This window comes from Dipodomys spectabilis, unplaced genomic scaffold, assembly GCF_019054845.1.
Source record: "Dipodomys spectabilis isolate Male_0828 unplaced genomic scaffold, ASM1905484v1 ptg000492l, whole genome shotgun sequence".
NCBI classification, from domain to species: domain Eukaryota; kingdom Metazoa; phylum Chordata; class Mammalia; order Rodentia; family Heteromyidae; genus Dipodomys; species Dipodomys spectabilis.
In genome coordinates, this window is record NW_024871169.1 from 36,422 (window position 1) to 56,619 (window position 20,198).

The 20,198-nt window shown below is 47.1% G+C and overlaps 2 protein-coding genes across 4 annotated transcripts in view; one reads left to right on the forward strand and one right to left on the reverse strand.

Annotated features, from left to right (window-relative positions):
* Window positions 1–20,198, reverse strand: part of Syn1 (synapsin I) — a 68,429-nt gene that overhangs the window by 5,670 nt on the left and 42,561 nt on the right. For all 3 annotated transcript variants that reach the window (XM_042669184.1, XM_042669182.1, XM_042669183.1), the window contains exon 6: window positions 570–632. In XM_042669184.1, the coding sequence (XP_042525118.1) occupies window positions 570–632 (63 nt within the window). The remainder of the gene's footprint in view (window positions 1–569; window positions 633–20,198) is intronic.
* Window positions 6,123–9,688, forward strand: Timp1 (TIMP metallopeptidase inhibitor 1). Its single transcript, XM_042669187.1, has 6 exons — window positions 6,123–6,235; window positions 7,122–7,250; window positions 8,378–8,457; window positions 8,633–8,759; window positions 8,969–9,093; window positions 9,445–9,688. Exons 2-6 carry the CDS (start codon window positions 7,130–7,132, stop codon window positions 9,613–9,615), a joined length of 624 nt encoding a protein of 207 aa, XP_042525121.1. The 5' UTR covers window positions 6,123–6,235; window positions 7,122–7,129; the 3' UTR covers window positions 9,616–9,688.

The following is a 20,198-nucleotide window of genomic DNA, read 5'->3' on the forward strand; positions in this document are numbered from 1 at the left end:
GTGTGGCAGATGCTGCACACAAACACAAAGCCAGCAGCGTATTTGAGCATACTACAACCATTGTGTTGTCCATTTTGAATGTGTAATGCCCATTTTAATACAGTTGTGAAAAAACTGCACATGGGACACATACACAGGATCATAGGACTCACCCCTCCCCCAAAAAAACAGGCATAGAGAGGCTAGGACACACTCAGACTTACAAATGCCAAGTCAGCTTGCCACATACACACAGACAAAATCAGCTGGATGGAAAGCATACCGGACCCCCAAGACCCTGCAACATAAAAGGTGACACAGTGCATATTCAGCACACAGGCATGCACATACACACAGGCTCAATATCAGACACATCAGCACAATAAAAGGACACAAAAGTGGCTGAAAGCATGATAGAAAAATGGGCTAGCTAAATTAGTTGAATAGAGGAAGACATCCCAGGACATACTGTCAAACAGAATTACTGGCATGCATTAAACACAAAACCACTTACCACTATACACACCAGGGCCAGAAGCATGCATTCACAAACGCCCACATGCATGCCTGCCCTCCAGCTGGGGACTCACCTTGCCCATCCCAGAGTGGGCATGCCCCATCTTTACGACCACAGGGTATGTTGTGCTGCTGAGCTGGTGGGGACAAAGGCAGCATGGTAAGGCTGCAGTGCTGACTACCAAGAATGAGAGAGGTGCTAGGTCCTGATGGCTCATGTCTGTAATCCTAGCCACTCAGAAGGCTAAGATCTGAGGATTGAGGTTTAAAGCCAGTCCAGACAGTAAAATCCATGAGACTCTTATTTCCAATTGAACACCAAAAAACTTAGAGCACTGGCCTTGAGTACAAAGCTCAGGGACAGTACCCAAGCCCTAAGTTCAAGCCCCAGGACCTCCATACACACATACACAAAAGAGGAAGAGAGATGCCAGTGACCCCATTCAGAATGAACCACACTAGGACCCATTTTGCAGAAAAGGCAGACAGCTGCTGGGAGTCACACAGCATCTCCAAACCCAGAACCCAAGCCCAGAATACAACCCCAAGCCCTATCTGCATGTCCCTTCCTCCACTCTCTCAGTGCCAAACTTCCCGCCCCTGCTTTCCCAGGCAGAGGCATGGAATGAGGGTGGGGGACTTTCCAGAAAAGAGAAAGTTTGTTTTTACAGTGAATGGATGATAGCAAAAGTGAGTGTGTGTATGGGGGTGTGGTGGTTAGCATGTAGCAACAGACCTTTCAGCCAAGCCTTGTATGGAACACACACACACACACACACACACACACACAGGCACTCCCAAATCCTCAAAACTCAGATCTGCCCAGCTAAATCCAGATATGTCCGTGCATGTTGAGATGGACAATTGACACGTGCTCAAAGCACACCAACTATGTGCTAACAGCTGGGGACAGAAGCTAGCACTCCTAGGCAGTACACAATCCATACGCTTAGATACAAAATCAGCACTTTGGAGCCCACACACATAGCCTCCCTCCCCTCCTCTAAAGACACATAACTGTCTGAGGGACATGCAAAGTAAAAAATCACCTTTGTAATACACAAAACAGAACTGGACACATACTCAACACTCCAAGGTAAACTTGCAACACTCCTAGGTATATGCACAACCAACAGAAGGGACTACACAAGACATACATGCTTTTTAGGTATTCTCCATAACCATAACCTCATCACTCGAGCCTGCCCCACATACCTGGGCAGACGAAATGCACATATAGACACACGTACACAGCATGCCTTGCTGTATGCATAACACAGAGAGACATATACATAAGCAGAGATACCACAGCTCTCCTAAGTATACACAACACACACACACACACACACACACACTCAGGAGGAAAGACTTTCAGTCTCCCATAACTCTGTCAAGTTAGAGAGAACTTGTTAGAGCAGGGTAGAAAGGTAGTATTCCCCAGGCTGCTGGGATGGTGGCAGTTCCCAACAGGCACAAGAAACCCAGATACTCAAGGTGATCCATCGACCTTCAGGTTTGACCCTCTACACTCCCCTTTCCCTTCCTCATTTCCTAAATGACTTGCTTTATAGGGAGGAGAGTGTTGCTGAAAGGCATGGTTTCGGGACTGGTTGGGGTGAAGTAGGTTGTCTGGGCAGCATGCCAGGGAAATAGTGACATTCCACTCAAGCATCCCCACAGCGCACAAGGGACCAAAGCATCCTTAGCACAATACTCAGGCACAAACAGATTCTCAGGAACAGACAGAACACAGCTAGGCATGCATGCCCTTCCCAGAGCAGACATTCACCAGAGACCTATGGGCACACATGACTGCCCACTCTAATTTTCCAAGCCTTCTAGGTCTTTCTTTTCAGTGTCAGAGTTTTGTCACACTAGGCATGAGCTCTATCATTGAGCTACACCTCAGCTAGGTCCAGCTTTTCATAAACCCAAGTGGAAACAATGTTCAGTACGTGTAAGTGTGTGCCTACCATAATCCCTTCAGCAGATCTCTTGGATAATCCCAGGCTTGAATTTGGGCCTATTCTCTTCCAAAGCTCCCCTACCAGGATCCTAAGGCTCTCACATTATCATAGCTTAACCCCTCTGTGGGCCTCAGTTTCTGATCTGTACAAAGAGCCCAATCAAGCCCAAACACTTGGTGCATGATAGAATCTTCAGGTGTTTGCTCTGCACATGATAGCTAGTCCCCATAGGCCCTCCATACCTATTAAGCTCACTAGCTAGGTGGTCACAGGCCTAGACACCCTCTCGGAAGCCCACACCAACCCTGTTTCAAAACAAGGCAGGCATAGGAGGCTGAGATCTGAGGATCATAGTTCAAAGTCAGCCAACTCAGGAAAGTCTGTAAGACTTTTATGTCCAATTAACCACTAAAGAGCTGCAAGTGGAGCTATGGCTCAAGTGGTAGAGTGCTAGCTTTGAGATTAAAAAAAAAAAAGGAGAGATCAGAGACAACTCCCAGGTCCTGAGTTCAAGCTCCAGGACACACACACACACACACACACACACACACACACACACACACACACACACACACACGATCTGTGAAACAGCTGACCCCATCCACACTACTCCTCACATATAAACACGCAGCAAACTGTGTGCTGAGTCAAGTTTCAGAGTTAAAGAGCTGGCGTCAGAAGCAGGGTCAGGACAGGACTTTCCCTGTCCTCACTTCTCCTTCAGTCCCGCCACTCCGTCACTCAGCACCCTGTTTCACTCACTCTCACTCCCCACTTTCACAATCAGCTACTAGAAATTCTTGGTTTCTTCCTTCCTTTTCTCCCTCTTTAGTCCTCTAATAGTCATTTCTTCACTCTCATTCCTGGACAGGTCTTTCAACCACTTTGTGTCCGTTTCCTCATCAGATAAACTCACAGGGATGTTGTGAGGAATAAGTCAGATATTTTCTTTTGGAGGGGGGAACCCCTCTTAGCTCACTATCTGGCAAACCTCAGTAAACTTGTCTTTAAAAAATGTTGGGGGCTGGGCTGGGAATGTGGCTTAGTGGTAGAGCGCTTGCCTAACATGCATGAAGCCCTGGGTTCAATTTCTCAGTACCACATACACAGAAAAAGCTGGAAGTGGCACTGTGGCTTGAGTGGTAGAATGCTAACCTTGAGCAAATGAAGCTCAGGGATAGCATTCAGGCCGTGAATTCAAGCCCCAGGACTGGCAAAAAGAAGTGTTGGAGGCTGAGTTAAGGGTATGGCTCAAGTAATAGAGAGCACAAGCACAAGGCCCTGAGTTCAAACTCTAGTACTACCAGAAAAAGAGTGTTGGGTACCATCATCACCACAACCACCACCATTTCCACCACTACCAGTTTAACATCTTTTCATTAGCTAACATTAATGAACAAGGATAAGGAAGTTCTTTTTTGTTTGTCGGTCCTGGGGCTTGAACTCTGGGCCTGGGCGCTGTCCCTCAGCTCTTCAGCTCAAGGCTAGCGCTCTACCACTGGAGCTACAGCGCCACTTCCAGTTTTCTGGTGGTTTATTGGAGATAAGAGTTTCATTGACTTTCTTGCCTGGGCTGGCTTTGAACTGCAATCCTCAGATCTCACCCTCCTGAGTAGCTAGGATTACAGGCGTGAACCACTGGCACCTGGCTGATAAGGAAGTTCTTTAGATTGAAAGAAATAATGTGAACCTGGGCACTGATGGCTCAAGCCTGTAATCCTAGCTACTCAGGAGGCTGAGATCTGACGATCCTGGTTTGAAGCCAGCCCTACCAGGTGCTAGCCTTGAGTGGGGGGATGGGGTGGGATATGTGCACATAAAAACTTTAGAACAAGCCTGGCATCGGTGGCTTATGCCTATAATCCTTAGGAGGCTGAGATCTGAGGATCGAGGTTTAAAGCTAGCCTGGGCAAGAAAGTCCATGAGATTCTTTTTTTTTTGTCGGTCATGGGGCTCGAACTCTGGGCCTGAGCGCTGTCCCTCAGCTCTTCAGCTCAAGGCTAGCGCTCTACCACTGGAGCTACAGCGCCACTCCCGGTTTTCTGATGGTTTATTGGAGATAAGAGTTTCACAGACTTTCCTGCCTGGGCTGGCTTTGAACTGCAATCCTCAGATCTCAGCCTCCTGAGTAGCTAGGATTACAGATGTGAGCCACCACCGGGCTTCCATGAGATTCTTATCTCCAATAAACCACCAGAGAACCAGAAGTGGCACTGTGGCTCAAGTAGTAGAGCATTCACCTTGAGCTGAAGAGCTAAGGGACAGCACCTAGTCCCTGAGTTCAAGCCCCACGACCAACAAAACAAATAAAAAAACCCTTTAGAACAGTGCTTGGTACACAGTTAAGCTGCTGGTCTCCGGAGGTGGTTTTTATTCTGCTGCGGTTATTGAGCTAACCTCCCTAAGTTAATCAAGCTTAATTAGCAAGGGGATAATAGAGAGTTACTGAGATAATTTATACAAAGACCTAAGCTCACCGTACACAGTAAGTGCTCAATAAGTGGCTGCTGTCATCGCTATCATCATCATTATTGTTGTTCTGTCATCCCTGAATTAACCGAGGCTGTTAATCAGCCCTCAGAACCCATCCCCAAGACCCCAGGGAATCTTCCTGCATCATCAGGAAGCTGGTGGGCAGGGGTTGCCTCATCCTATCCTCAAATAGGGGCGTGGGATGGTTGGTGGGGAAGGGGTAGGGCAGGATGGGGTGGGGATTGGTTTTCTACTGACTCATTAGCTTTTACCACCATTCACCCCCCCACTTTCTGTGCTCACTAATGCTCACCCCCACCATTCCAAACTTGCTAGGATTGTGCCAAGCATGGGTTAGAATCCCAGGGCCTGGGAGCCTACATTTGAATCTCAGCCATATCCTGTGACCCTGGGAAAGTTCTTTAGTTCTATGGCTCATTTTCTCCTGGTTCCCACCTCAGAGGCTTGCTGTAAGCTTTTAAGGGAGGTAAATTATATCGAGTACCTGGTACACAGCCAGTGACATATAAATGTTGGCTATTTGCCTCTGTGTGTGTGTGTGTGTGTGTGTGCGTGTGTGTGTGTGTGTGTGTGTGTCACCCAATGGCACAGGGAATGGAACTCTGGACCCATTCACACATGCACCCTTCTTCTGACCCACATTTCAGGTTCTTGTTGTTTTTGAGAACAGATATTACGGTGCCTCTAGTTCCAGGCCACCTTCATTCCAGTTCCAGTTCTGCCATTTGTTAGCTCTGTGATCTTGGATAAGCCGCATAACCTCTTAGTGTGTCCCTACCGCGTTTTTCACTTGCCTTTTGTCCTTCCATTGCTTTTCTTCAGTTTCCCTTCTGCCACCCCTCACCAGAAAGTTAGACATAACAGGAAAGTGATTCTTGAGGGCTTGGCACACAGTAGATGCACAGTAAACGTCTGAGGACTGAACTAATTCGGGCTTCAGGCATGAGAACCTTGGGGTATGTGGGATGGGAGAGATTTGGCAGATTTTCGGCTCGGCTCGGGCTGCCTGCAGCTGCTTTGAGGCTGCGGGAAGGAATGTTTGCGACGACGTGGAGGGGGAGGAGGAGGGGGCAGCAGCGGCGACGCAGGCGGGGGAGGGTGTATCTTCTTTGGGCAACCCTCGGCCCGCCCCTAGGCCTGGGCTAGGGATGAGTAATGCATCCTGGAAGCCTGGAGGCTGTGATTTCCGCGCCAACCCCGCCCCTCGCGTGGACATTTATTCTCCACCGCTCAGGCCCTGCCGCCATCGCCGCAGATCAGGAGCCTAGAGAGACACAGCGGTAAGCGGGGCCCCGTGTCCTGGCCAGGCTGAGGATGGAGTCTGTGCGCCAGCCTCCAGGCCCATCCAAGTCTTTTGCCAGATGCCAGCCTGCACAGACTTCCTGTGGGCACCAGGATTCTGGTCTCACCGAGGGGGGGGGGGGACAGATAAAAGGGGAGAAATGGAATACCCCCCCCCAACCTGACTCTCTAAACTCCCTGGAGCTCCTATCATCCATCTCCAATCACCACAAACCCATGACTTCCTTATACTACCAAGGGCTCCCAACTTGTCAACATCTCTCATTCCTTGTCCCCCGCCCCCCCAGTTCCCACTGCAGCCCTTCTGAAGCTCCTAAACTCCCTCTCCCTAAACTCCTCAATCTCCAACTCCCTAAATCTCAAAATTTCCTTTGGTCTCAAATCCCTCAAGCTGCCCCTTTGCCTTAAACTTCCTAAATCCCTTAACTCCCAACTTCCCCAGCTCCTGACCCCACAATCTCCTAAGATTTCCTCAATCTTCCTAAATTTCCTCCAGGACCTCTGTCTCTTAATAGGCACAGACTCTAAACTCCCGACCTTCCCCAGACTTCTCTAGGCTCCCAGACATCAGATTTCTCAACCATAAACTCCTCAGCCTTCAGACACTCCCAACTCCCTTAAACGCTCAAACTTCTCAAACTTCCCAGCAGTCCCTATTCACCAACTTCCACAACCCTATAATTTCCCAATTCAATCAGTCCCCTAAATAATTGTCCTAACTCTCTAAGCCTTAAACTCTGAGCTCCCTAACCCCTTTAAGATTCCCCAACTCCATGCCCAAATTGAGTTCGATAACCCTTTAGGCTATCAGGGTCTACAGATCAGCTGGGGTGGGGGCTGTCTAACACTCTTCCTTCCCAACAGAAGCCACCATGACCCCCTTTGCACCCCTGGCCTCTGGCATGCTCCTGTTACTGTCACTGATATCCCCCAGCAGGGCCTGCACCTGTGCCCCACCCCACCCACAGACAGCCTTCTGCAACTCTGACCTCGGTGAGTCTGGTCCCTCCCTGGCCACATGCTCTATCTGCTTAGCTTTTCGTGGCAGCTATCTCCAGCACATTTCTACTCATTCGAGCATCTCTCTGTTTTGGCCACACTGGCATCCTCAGGCTTCCAAGAGTATGCCATTCTCAATCTCCCCTCATCGCCTGTGTGCTGGCTGCTCCCTGTTTCTGCCAAAACCTGCCATCAGGTTATGTAGATAAGGAGGCGGCCATAAAATTTTAACTCCCTAGGACTCCTGATTTTGTCCAAGAAAAAAAATTACTAAATGATACTTGTGAAGAAACAATAAGATTTTATCCAAGGCCATTCCCATAAGCAGGAGGACCATGGCAATGAGATTTTTCAGTGGGGGAGGGAGATTGGGCTCACCTCCCAATACAGCGTGGGCAAGTGGGACTCTACTGCCAAGGAGCAGGTAAGGGAGTGATCAGTGACTGGAGACATCAGGGGTGTGGGGGTGGCGCAGAGGTGGGGATTCTGGCTAAAGTTCTCTAACAGGATTCTTGCTGAAACCAGGCCCAGGTGATGAGACAACATGTGGGCTTGGTGGAGGATGAAGAGCCCCATCAGATATTGAGGGAAATCAGATATGGGTGTGTGGGGTCTCACTAAACTGACTTAGTATTCTTTGTTAAATATGGATTTTACAAGAAAGTTGCACAGGTGGGCCTGGGAGAAATTTCAATAGCCTAAAAAGTTTGGCCAAGCAAAGATTCTTTGTCTGCCCCCTTACCTGATTTTATAATTCCTCACCACACTTACGCTTAACATCCTCTAACATTCCACCTACGTCTTTATTTTTAGTCTGTCTCCTCCTGTTGGGAGTGTGGGCTCCACAAGGGAAGAGATATCTGTGTTTTGTTCACTGCTGTGTTCCTCTCTGGCACTCCATAGTGCCTGACATACAGAAGGCACTCCAAAAATATTTGTTGAGTGAATGAACAAATGAAGATATGAAAAAAGCTTAATGCATTCAATGAATCTGAACAGATGTATAAACCACTTTGTGTGTTGTCTTTGTTGGCATTATAATGCATAAATGCTTCTACTATGATGACTTTGTATCGACTTATGTCACTCATTTCATTCCTTTCCCCCTCGCTGTTCTGTAGTCATAAGGGCCAAGTTTGTGGGGACCGCAGAAGTCAACCAGACCACCTTTTACCAGCGTTATGAGATCAAGATGACTAAGGTATCCCTCATACCCCTCCCTAACAGTCCCTAACATCCTCCTCAAAATAGCCACTGCTCACCAGTTAGCGAAGAAGCTGTCTGTGATCTCGAGATTTAGGTATGTGACTTCAGGGAAGCACACGGGGTGGGAGGATTATGTCGGTAAAAGGACTTTTCCCCTCATCTGTCAACAGATGTTCAAAGGATTCAACGCCTTGGGGCTTGCCGCGGACATCCGGTACGTCTACACCCCCGCCATGGAGAGCGTCTGCGGATACTTCCACGAGTCCCAGAACCGCAGCGAGGAGTTTCTCATCGCTGGTGAGGCCCCTCCCCCTTCCCCGAGCCACACCCACACGTCCTCAGCCGCCCCCTACCGGGTGGGGGCGACACTCTGAAGGGAAACCAATTTCAGTCTGTCGGAAGGGCCAGGACTTTGTCCCGCTGTCTTCAAGTCTAAGGCTCTAATCAGGTGCCGCCCGCCTCCCCCTCACTGAAAGTTTCCTGTTGGTTTCCCCTCTCCCTCCCAGGACAACTGCGAAATGGGTACTTGCACATCACCACCTGCAGTTTCCTGGCTCCCTGGCACAGTTTGAGTGCTGCTCAGCGCAGAGGCTTCACCAAGACCTACAGTGCTGGCTGTCAGGCATGCACAGTGAGTGCCTGAGCCTTGCCTTCCACCTGGATTTCATTCTCATGGCTCTTCCTCAAACACTGGGCTTGTTTCTTCCCCTCTGGCAGTTGTTGGCTTTGCAGCTGCCTTCCAAACCCGAGCTCTGTCCTTGATGTCTCTTGTCATTCTCCCAAACCTGACACTGCTCTCTTGGAAATTTTGGTTGGGTCTTTGCCCTATGTGTGATTACTTGGGATTGCTTGTTTTTTTTCACTGAACTTTCTTCTTCTCTCCAACTCTCCTGTATGTAGCTCATGTTGCCAGCTGAGGAAAGTTCTCTCTCTAGGGGAGGGAGTGAAAGGAAAACAAACTGACCTTTCTTTTCTCTTCCAGGTGTTTCCATGTTCATCCATTCCCTGCAAACTGGAGAGTGATTCTCATTGTTTGTGGACAGACCAGCTCCTCCTGGGTTCAGAGAAGGGCTTCCAGAGTCGCCACCTTGCCTGCCTGCCACGGGAGCCAGGGCTCTGTACCTGGCAGTCCCTGCGGGCCCGGACAGCCTGAAGCCTGGTCCCACTGTTCAACTCCTTTCCTCTCCTTTCTTCCACATGGTGAAATAAAAAAGTACCACCCAGCAGACACTGTCTCTGTGTAGTTAGTGCCTAGGAACAGACTCATCAATGATAGCCTGGGACTAATGGGAGAGGGTGCAAGGTATTGGGTGTGGGGTTTCAGATGCTCACTACAGGGCCCTTGCTTAACATGTACAAGGCAAAAAACAACAAAAACCCCAAGATGATGTTGAGGCTAGGTGCTGGTGGCTCACAGCTGTAATCCTAGCTACTCAAGTGGCTAAGATTTGAAGATCAAAGTTTGAAGCCAGCCTGACAGACAAACCCACTAGACAAATCCACCAGCCTCTTCAATTCACCAGCAAAAAGGTAGACTGGAGGTATGTCTCAAGTGGTAGAGTCCTAGCTGCTAGCAAAAAAGGCTGAGCCACAGCACAAGGCTCTGAGTTCAACTGTGGTATCAGCACACACACAAAAAGATGTTGGGGTTTTATATTTCACACAAAACTTGACGCACTGGTAGTAACATCAATATTGGATTCGTACTGATGATCTACAGAATCAGTAATGGTCATTTAACCAATATTTTCACTTTTAATTTATCAACTACTTTCTGGTTTCATTCTGCTACAATAATTTCTAATTCCTAATTGCCCAGGGCATTTTAGATAGTAAGTGAACCCACAACCATAAATCCTCTTAGTCACAAACTTCATCATTTAAGGAAGTCTTTGGGAAGGTCCTAGTCACTTGACCAACAGCTATCCTTTCCTTAGGCTTTGTTCTGAGGTCCTGTGGGGATGCCCTGCCCCAGCCTTGGTCACTATCCCCACCCTTAGGTGGTTATCTTTAACTTGAATTTAAGAGGAGGGGACTCAACTCCCTTTTTGTGTCTCAGCCAGGGATTCTAGAAGGAGGAGCAGCCATGGCCCAGGTTTTGTTGGTGTAGGAATGGTGGGATAGGGAAGAAGGATGATGGGGAAGTACTTCAGCTTTGCCTTTCTCCCCTCCCCCCCCTCCACCTCCTCCTGATATAAAATCAGGTTGACCCAGCCACAGGAGCCCACACCCTATACCTCTTCTACTTAGCTGTCCCTTCCTATACTGAAGTCTCTAGACCTGACCCTTACCTTCTGAACTTATCTTCTATAAAACTCAAATGTAAGCCCTCCAAATACTATCTCTGGACCTTTCAGTTCCCATAGCTGGGTCTCAATCCCTCAGCCTTTCACACAGTCCCTACGTCCTGCTCCCAGAACTCCAAAGATCCTGACTCTAGTGAGAACTCTAGGAACCAGAATTTCCAATGGTGTATTCAGTGGAACACCCAAAAGTTCTGTTGACCTGAGTCTGTTTTAAAAGGCTCCAGGGGCTGGGAAGGTGGCTCAGTGGTAGAGTGCTTGCCTTGCAGGCATGAGGCCCTAGGTTCGACTCCTCAGCACCCCATAAGCAAAAAGAAAAAAGCCAGAAGTGGTGCTGTGGTTCAAGTGGTAGAGTGCTAGCCTTGAGCTGAAGAGCTGAGGGACAGTGCCCAGGCCCAGAGTTCAGGCCCCACGAATGGACCCCCCCCCCAAAAAAAAGGCTCCATTAGGTCTTCTTTGGTAAAGGAAATAATCCCCAATTTCCCTTCCATCAGACCACTTGTACATGGTGACACATACCTGTAATCCTAGCTCAGTAACAAAAATAAAATATTGGCTTCTCACTTGGACTTGTAAATGTCCAAAGGTACACTAAAAGCAGAAGAAAAGCTTGGTATCCCTGCCTCCATTTTGTATCTGTGTCCTTTGCTCTGAGCCATTTTCTTCTGCAGTCACCTTGCAGCCACCTGGGAGACCAGGAAGGATGATAATATCTTGTGATAAGTCAGTACTTACAGTAACAATGCCTTTCTTATCTTGACCAGGTTCCACCTGATCATCCAGAGAGGAGGACTGAGCGGTCCACCTATGACCACCTCTAACCTTGGGACAACACCAGTGATCCAGACTGTTTGATGAGGCACACTTTTGCCCCCCGACCCCCTCCTTCCCCTATTAAAACCTAAAGCTTAGCAGGGCACTGGTGGTTCATGCCAGTAATCCTAGCTACTCAGGAGGCTGAGATCTAAGGTCATAGTTCAAAGACGGCCTAGGCAGGAAAGTCTCTGCAACTCTTATCTCTGGTTAACCACCAGAAAACCAGAAGTGGCATTGTGAGTCAAAGTGGTAGGGAACTAGCTAAACTTGAGCAAAAGAGCGCAGGGACAAACCCCACAACCAACAACAACAAACCCACTTAAGCTCATCTATATATTCCAAAGGCAGGCTCAAGCACATACTTTGCGACTTTAGTCCCCTGGGTATCCACAGTTCTGTAATAAACCTCCTTTCTCTGCCCTTTACCACTATTTAGATCTTTATTTGAAAGAGATGCTGGACCTGACATAGTGACATTTCACAAGTCTGGGGCTCTAGATTACAATTCCAGTTACAACACTTGGGAGGCAGAGACAGGAAGATCATGAATTCAAGGTCAACCTGGGATACATCCCTAATTCTATACCAGCCTGGGCAACAAAACAAAACAAATCCAACCAAAAATAAGGACAAAAAATAACCCTAAACAAATAGCAACAACAAAGTAAAAAAGAATCTAGGCCTCGGGCTACAGTACAGCTCACTAGTAGTATATTTGCAGAAGGAAACAACCAGGCCTCTTTCAGGTCACTTGAGATGACTAAGGGTGACCCCTGAGTCTTCTGTGGTCCTGTCTTGGGAGGGGGGTGTTCTGCATTCCTGGGAGCTTCCTTCAGGCCCAAGTTATACCCTGCATCATGATAGGCTGAATTTTGTTTTCGTGCTGGTGTACTCAGGGCCTGGGCCCTATCCTTGAGACTCTTTCTCAAGGCTAGTACTATACCACTTGAGCCACAGATCCACTTCTGGCTTTTTCTGAGTAGCTTATTGGAGATAAGAGTCTCAGGTACTTTCCTGCCTGGTCTAGCTTCAAATCATTATCAGATCTCAGCTTCCTGTGTAGCTATAATAACATATGTGAGCCACCACCAGGATCCAGCTCAGATTTTTTTTTGTGTTCCTCCTGCCTCTTCTTCTCAACTGCCAAGATTACAGGCCTGAGCCACTATACCTAGCTTAGACTGGCAGATTTTGAGCATATAGTACTCATGTACCTGAGCAGGAAATGTTGGCATTTAAGATGGCATCTACACATCAGTTATGTCTGGCAAGGTCTGAACCTTGCCTGCCAAAAAGGACAAATGACAGCCTTTGTGGATGAGCATGACTACAAGGGAAGAAGGACCTAGGTTCAATTCTGGTCCCAGTGACATTATCACTATTCCCTCAGAAGCCTGAAAGACTTCAGCAGCTCCTGAAAATTCAACAAATGTTCTGATTAGCTCCCAGCTGTCTTAAGTGGCTCCATGATTTTGGGAACCCATTCCTGTGTCCTCAGCTTTTAAGTCCCTTGAAGGAAAGGAAAGTACAGAGTGACAGAGGAAGGATGATAACCTAGCATGGAGGTCATTCTCCTGTCAACCTGTCTACCTTGCAGGGAGAATTTGCATCCAAACCCTAGTCCAGAAAAGTATACAAGTCTACCCTCCTTCCCCCATCCCCCAGACCCAGCATGAGCATCCCATAGGATCTATATACTCCTGAGATCATCATACCCACATTATTCTTCTAGAAAACTCTATTGAAAGCAATGCACAAGCTTTCAGTGTGTCCATGTACAACTCTCTGGGACAGATTCTGTGCAGGCTGAGAGGATGCGTGTAGGCATCACAACCCTGTGAGGTGTGCAGCCAGGATCCACTCCAGTGGGTTGTCCAGCTTAGTGGGTGTCCTGGGGACCAACCCTTCCTTCATCTGAGTCTCAGTCTTCCTCTCTAGTCAAATGAATATCATAGCCCTTACCTAGAATCTTTCAGGGGTCTGTGCTATGGCTAAGGGATTATTGTGAAATGTTTGTGGATTAGGTATTTTTCATGTCAAAGCACATGAAACTCTGAGGCTGGAGGTGTGGCTCAGACATAGATCCCTTGCCTAGAGTGCACAAACTTAGGACTTGATCCCTAGTATGGCAAAACAAAAAACAAAGCCACAAGCAAACACTTGGGACTCTCACAACAATATCTTTTTTTTTTTTTTTTTGCCAGTTCTGGGGTTTGAACTCAGGGTCTGGAGGCTGTCCCTGAGCTTTTTATTTTTTGCTTAAGGCTAGCACTCTAGCACTTGAGTCACAGCACCACTTCTGGCTTTATCTGTTTATGTGGTGCTGAGGAATTGAACCCAGAGCTTCATGCATGCTAGGCAAGCACTCTGCCACTAAGCTACATTCCCAGCCACATAACAATAGGTTAATATGCATTATCACTAACAGTGACCTAATTTCTAGACAGGCAGAGGAGTGTTAAGAATGTGAACCTTGGAAAAAGATCATCCATACTCAAATCCTACCCCTTGCCATGTCCTAGTTCTATGCCCTTGGGTAAATAAATTGTCCTGTTTTTTTTTTTTTTGGTCGGTCATGGGGCTTGAACTCTGGGCTTGAGTGCCCAGAGTGAGCCACAGTTCCACTTCCTTAAATTGTCCTTTTTATCCCCTATCTATAAACTAGGGATAAAAAGCACGCTGAAGCTAGGTGCTGGTGGCTCACACCTGTATTTCTAACTGCTCAGGAGGCTGAGATCTGAGAATCATGGTTCAAAACCGGCCTGGGAAGGAAAGTCCATGGGACTCTTATCTCAATTAAGCACCACAAAACTGGAAGTGGTGCTGTGGCTCAAAGGAGCTCAGGGACAGCATCCAGGCCCTGAGTTCAAGCTCCAAAGATCAACAACAACACAAAAACAACAATAACAAAACAAACAAACAAAAAACATGCCTAAACCCAAAACTGGTAGCTCATACCTGTAATCCTGGCTACTACTCCAGAGGATGAGATCTGAGTGTCTATGCTGAAAGCTAGCCCTCTCAGGGAAGTCTCTGAGCCTCTGAGCTCCAATTAACCACCATAAAGCAGGAAATGAAGCTGTGGCTCAAGTGGTAGAGCACCATCCTTGAGTGGAAAAAGCTAGGGGACAGTGCTTAGGCCCTGAGTTGAAGCTTCAATACTAGCACAAACACAAAAAAGCATACCTGCGTCAGATGCTAGTAGCTTATGCCTATAACCCTAAGCTACTCTGGAGGCTGAGATCTGAAGATGGGGCTTTGAAGCCAGCCTGGGTAGACAAATCCAAGACTCCTATGTCCAATTAACCAGCAAAAAGCTAGAAATGGAGATGTGACTCAAGTAGTAGAGTACCAGCCTTGAGCAACAAAGCTAATCAAGAGAGTTAGGCCCTGAGTTGAAGCCTGTGCACTAGCACTCACACCAAAAAAGAAAAAGAAAGAAAATTAAAAGCATACTTATACAAGTGTATATTATACAAGGTACTATAAAGTGCTTAAACAGTGCTAAGCATGTAGCACTTATATATAGTTATAATAAATAGAATTTAATATAATATCTAACAGTAGTGATAACCATAGTGATTATTACAATATTACAAGTCATGTTTTAATAGTGTATATTAGGCCAGGCGCTGGTGGCTAACGCCTGTAATCCTAGCTACTCAGGAGGCTGAGATCTGAGGATCGAGGTTCAAAGCCAGCCCGGGCAGGAGAGACCGTGAGACTCTTATCTCCAATAAACCACCAGAAAACCGGAAGTGGTGCTGTAGCTCAAGTGGTAGAGCGCTCACCTTGAGCTGAAGAGCTGAGGGACAGCGCCCAGGCCCAGAGTTCGAGCCCCACGACCGACAAAAAAAAAAAAAATAGTGTATATTAGTTGTAACTGTGATATTTCCATACATAAAAGGACTGGAGGAATGACTCAAGTGGTAGGATGTTTGCCTAGCAAATACAGGTACTGATTTCAATCCCCAGTATTGCAAAATAAAAAATGTTTGCAAATCTTACATGCTTATAATGTACTTTGATCATATTCAACTCCATCTGTTATTATTTTTTACCCTCTCTCCCCTCTTTTTACTATTCCATGTGTGTGCGTGCCTGCATGCGCACTACTCCTGGGGCCTGGGTGAACTCAGGGCCTGGGTGCTATCCCTGAGTTTTTGTGCTCAAGGCTGTCTTTCTATCATTTAAGCCATAGATCCAATTCTGGCTCTTTTTTTTTTGGTGGTTAATTGGAGATAAGAATCTCATGAGCTAGCATCATACCACGATCCTCGGATCTCAGTTTCCTGAGCAGCTAGGATAACAAGTGTGAGCCACTGACACCTGGCTAATATTTCTTCTTCCTTCTTCTTCTTCTTCTTTTTTTTTTTTTGTCAGTGTGGGGCTTTAATTCTGGGCCTGGGTGCTGCCCTGAGCAATTCAGCTTAAAGCGAGTGCTCTACCACTTAAGCCACAGTGCCACTTCCGGTTTTCTGGTGGTTAATTGGAAGTAAGAGTCTCAAGGACTTTTCTGCCCAGGCTAGCTTTGAACCGTGATCCTCAGATTTAGCCTCCTGAGAAGCTAGGATTACAGGCGTGAGCACCAGCACCCAGCTTCTAATATTTCCTCTTTGATGTTTTTCTTTTCTTTTTTTGATCAGTCCTGGGCTTGAACTCAAGGCCTGAGCACCATCCCTGAGTTTCTTTTTGCTCAAGGCTAGCATTTTACCACTTGAGCCACAGTGCTACTTCCAGCTTTTTCTGTTTATGTGGTGCTGAGGAATGGAATCCAGGGCTTTGTGCATGCTAGGCAAGCACTCTACCACTAAGCCATATTCCCAGTCCCTTTTTTTTTTTTTTTTTTGGGGTCCAGTCGTGGGGCCTGAACTCTGGGCCTGGGCACTGTCCTTCAGCTCTTCAGCTCAAGGCTAGCACTCTACCACTTGAGCCACAGCGCCATTTCCGGCTTTTTTCTTTTTGCTTATGTGGTGCTGAGGAATCGAACCCAGGGCCTTGAGCATGCAAGACAAGCACTCTACCACTGAGCCACCTTCCCAGCCCTCCCAGTCCCTTTTATGATGTTTTTTTTTTTTTGTCGATTGTGGGGCTTGAACTCTGGGCTTGGGAGCTGTCCCTGCACTCTTCAGCTCAAGGCGAGCGCTCTACTAGTACCACAGTGCCACTTCCTATGATGTTTTTATAAGGATCCTTTCACTGAAAAATAAGATTTTCAAAGACTTCTGAGAAAACTATCCTCCCACACCATGATAACATGACCAACTATGAAGTCCTCACCATGGACAAATCTCTACTTTTATAAGCCTCTAATGTTGCCTAGGCTACCGACGACAATCCCCAAGCCCTTGGTAAATCCTTCCTTTGATTAGTACCCTGTTCATGTTGAGACAAATCCTCCATGAAAAAATACCCCATGAAGAAATACCTTCAGTGCCATCTCCCCATTGATCACCCCCACTGACAAATCACAAATACTCAGCAGCAATCTGGACCTCATCCATAACTATCTCTCTTCATAACTACCCACCTATTGACATCTCCTAGGCTGACAAATCTCTCTGTTCATTAATATCTTTTTTGTCAGTCATGGGGCTTGAACTCTGGACCTAGGAGCTGTCCCTGAGCTCTTTTTGCTCAAGACTAGTGCCCTATCACTTTGAGCCACAGTGCCACTTCTGGTTTTTGAGGGTTAACTGGTGACAGATTTTCCTGCCTGGACTGACTTTGAACCACACAATCCTCAGATCTCAGCCTCCTGAGTAGCTAGGTTTACAGGCACAAGCCACCAGTGACTGGCTCCTTAATAACTTTTGATGACATAATTCCCATTAACATGACAACTTGCCCAAATTCCATTATGTCCCTATTGTCCAGCCACTAGGAATGATAAACCTCTTCATTTATATTTGCCCCAATATTTCCACTGATGAATCCCCTATCAAATCTTCCTATTTACAAATACCCACCAATGACAATTATCTTATTGATAGGTCTATGTAAAAGTCTTTCTATATCCTCCCTATTGGTTGATCCCCAGGTACATATCTCTCTGTCCTTAGATACTTCCAGTTGGAAAAATGCCCTACGAAAGCAGCTCCTAACATATCATCCCATATAGTGATATACATATTCCCAATATCCGGTGTTAAAAAGAGGTGGGTTTATAAAACAACCCTTCTCTCTTATTAATACTGACTGAATGACATCTTCCTCCCCAGCTTCGGACATCTCTTCTGCCAGTAGTTGTGGTGAAATCTGAGGAGGGAACCCCATTTACACTTTACAACCCATACCAAAGAACAGGATTAGGGTACAAATTCTCTCTGGATGTGGTAGTAAAACCTGAGGTGTTTTTTTTTTCTCTGAGAAAGGGTTTCTCTATGTAGTGCAGGCTGGCCTGGAACTCATAAGCCAAGAGTCATGAGCATAGGGTACTGCAGACATGTACTACCATAGCTGCTACCAATCTAAGGAAGGAAGGAAGGAAGGAAGGAAGGAAGGAAGGAAGGAAGGAAGGAAGGAAGGAAGGAAGGAAGGAAGGAAGGAAGGAAGGAAGGAAGGAAGGAAAGAAAAGAAAAGAAGGGCTGGGAAGGTGGCTCAGTGGTAGAGCGCCTGCCTTGCATGCTCAAGGCCCTGGGTTCGATTCCTCAGCACCACATAAGCAAAAAGAAAAAGCCGGAAGTGGCATTGTGGCTCAAGTGGTAGAGCGCTAGCCTTGAGCTGAAGAGCTGAGGGACAGTGCCCAGGCCCAGAGTTCAGGCCCTACAACCGGACCCCCCCCCCAAAAAAAAAGAAAAGAAAAGAATAGAGAAAAGAAAATAAAGCCATCCAGGTACTGATGGTTCACATCTGTAATCCTAGCTACTCAGGAGGCTGAGGTCTGAGAATGGAGGGAAGCCAGCCCTAGAATACTAACCCATGAGATTCTTATCTCTAATTAACCAGCAAAAAGCTGGGCATGGAGGCATAGCTTATGTGCTAGAGCACCATCCCTGAGTAAAAATGCCAAGCCCATGGCCCTTAGTTCAAGTATGTGGGAGAGAGCATGCACCCGCACACACAGAGACACAGACACAGACAGAGTCAGGTTTAAGCCAGGTATGTGGGGCACAACTGTAATCCCAGCACTCAGGAGGCTGAGATACGAGGATCACAAGTTCTAGGCCAGTCTTAGATACATAGTGAGACTCTCTCAAAAAAAAATAAAAGGTTTGGGGCTAGGAAGGTGGCTCAGTGGTAGAGCGCTTGCCTTGCATGCATGAGGCCCTGGGTCCGATTCCTCAGCACCACATAAGCAGAAAAAAAAAAGCTGGAAGTGGCGCTGTGGCTCAAGTGGTAGAGTGCTAGCCTTGAGCTGAAGAGCTGAGGGACAGTGCCCAGGCCCAGAGCTGAGGCCCCACGAACGGACACCCACCCCCCCCCCAAAAAAAAAAGCTTTGAGAATTGATTCATTGCTAGAGTGTTTGTCTAGCATGTGGAAGTTCACAGTAGCTCACACCTGTAATCCTAGCTACTCAGGAGGTGAGACCTGAAGATCATGGTTCAAAGCCATCCTGGGCAGCAAAGTCCGTGAGACTCTTCTCTCCAATTAACCACCAGAAAACTGGAAGTGGTTCTGTGGCTCAAAGTGATAGAGCTCAAGGACAATGCCTAGGCCCTGAGTTCAAGCCCCACAACTGACAAAAAAATCTGTTGGAGGCTCATCTATAATAATGACTGACTTCCTGCTCCAGTAGAAATTAGGAAGTTTGACATACCTGAGAGTAAAAGGGGACTGGTTCAAGCTGGTAGGAATGCTTGACCTGCACCTCCCAGTTGTTGACTATTTACTCTCTCCTTACTAAGCCTAGGTCTCCTGTTGAGCCACAAAGAAAAACTTACCACATCCTCCTAGTAGAGATGAAACCCCAGGCATAATGTCCTATCTTATCCTTTTCCCACAGCAGGGGAGACTCTCCCTGACCCCAAAGAGAAAGATGCTTCCAAAATCTCTACTGATTAGGCATAGCTGGACTAGGGAAAGATCTTGTTCAAACCCTACAGCGAAGCCTATCTTTCCTTCCCCTGTGCCCTTGCTGTGCTCCTGGCTAAGCTTTTTCTTGGGCAAGCCTTTTGGAGCCACCAGCCACTCCCCTATGCTGCTTCCTATAACTCAAAGCTAGGGAAATATCAAGAAAGACTTACAAAACCTGCTACCTGAATGAGGAGTTCTTTAAAAAATATTTTCAGGAGAGAAAAATACCGTGTGTGTGTGTGTGTGTGTGTGTGTGTGTGTGTGTGTGTGTGAATGTGTGTGTATACACATGCTGACACTGGGGCTTGATATCAGGGCTTGAGCTTTTTGGCTCAAGACTGGTGTTCTACCACTTGAGCCACAGCTTCACTTCTGACTTTTGACAGGTTAATTGGAGATAAGAACCTTATGGACTTTTCTGCCTGGGCTGGCTTCAAACTTTGATCCTCAGATATCAACCTCCTGAGTATCTAGGATTACAGCTATGAGTTACCAGCACCCACTATGAAATGAGGAAAATCCTGACTGCCCAAATCTTGAGTTCAACTGTTCCTCTAACATTTCTCCCACTCTTGATCCTTGTGGCTTAATTCCTACTGC

What these genes read in the sequence shown, in the direction of transcription:
- Timp1 (XM_042669187.1), top strand. Translation starts at nt 7,130, where the DNA reads ATGACCCCCTTTGCACCCCTGGCCTCTGGCATGCTCCTGTTACTGTCA. An exon ending in CTTCTGCAACTCTGACCTCG is followed by an intron (nt 7,251 to 8,377) that starts GTGAGTCTGGTC and finishes GCTGTTCTGTAG; the next exon opens with TCATAAGGGCCAAGTTTGTG. An exon ending in CTGGCTGTCAGGCATGCACA is followed by an intron (nt 9,094 to 9,444) that starts GTGAGTGCCTGA and finishes TTTCTCTTCCAG; the next exon opens with GTGTTTCCATGTTCATCCAT.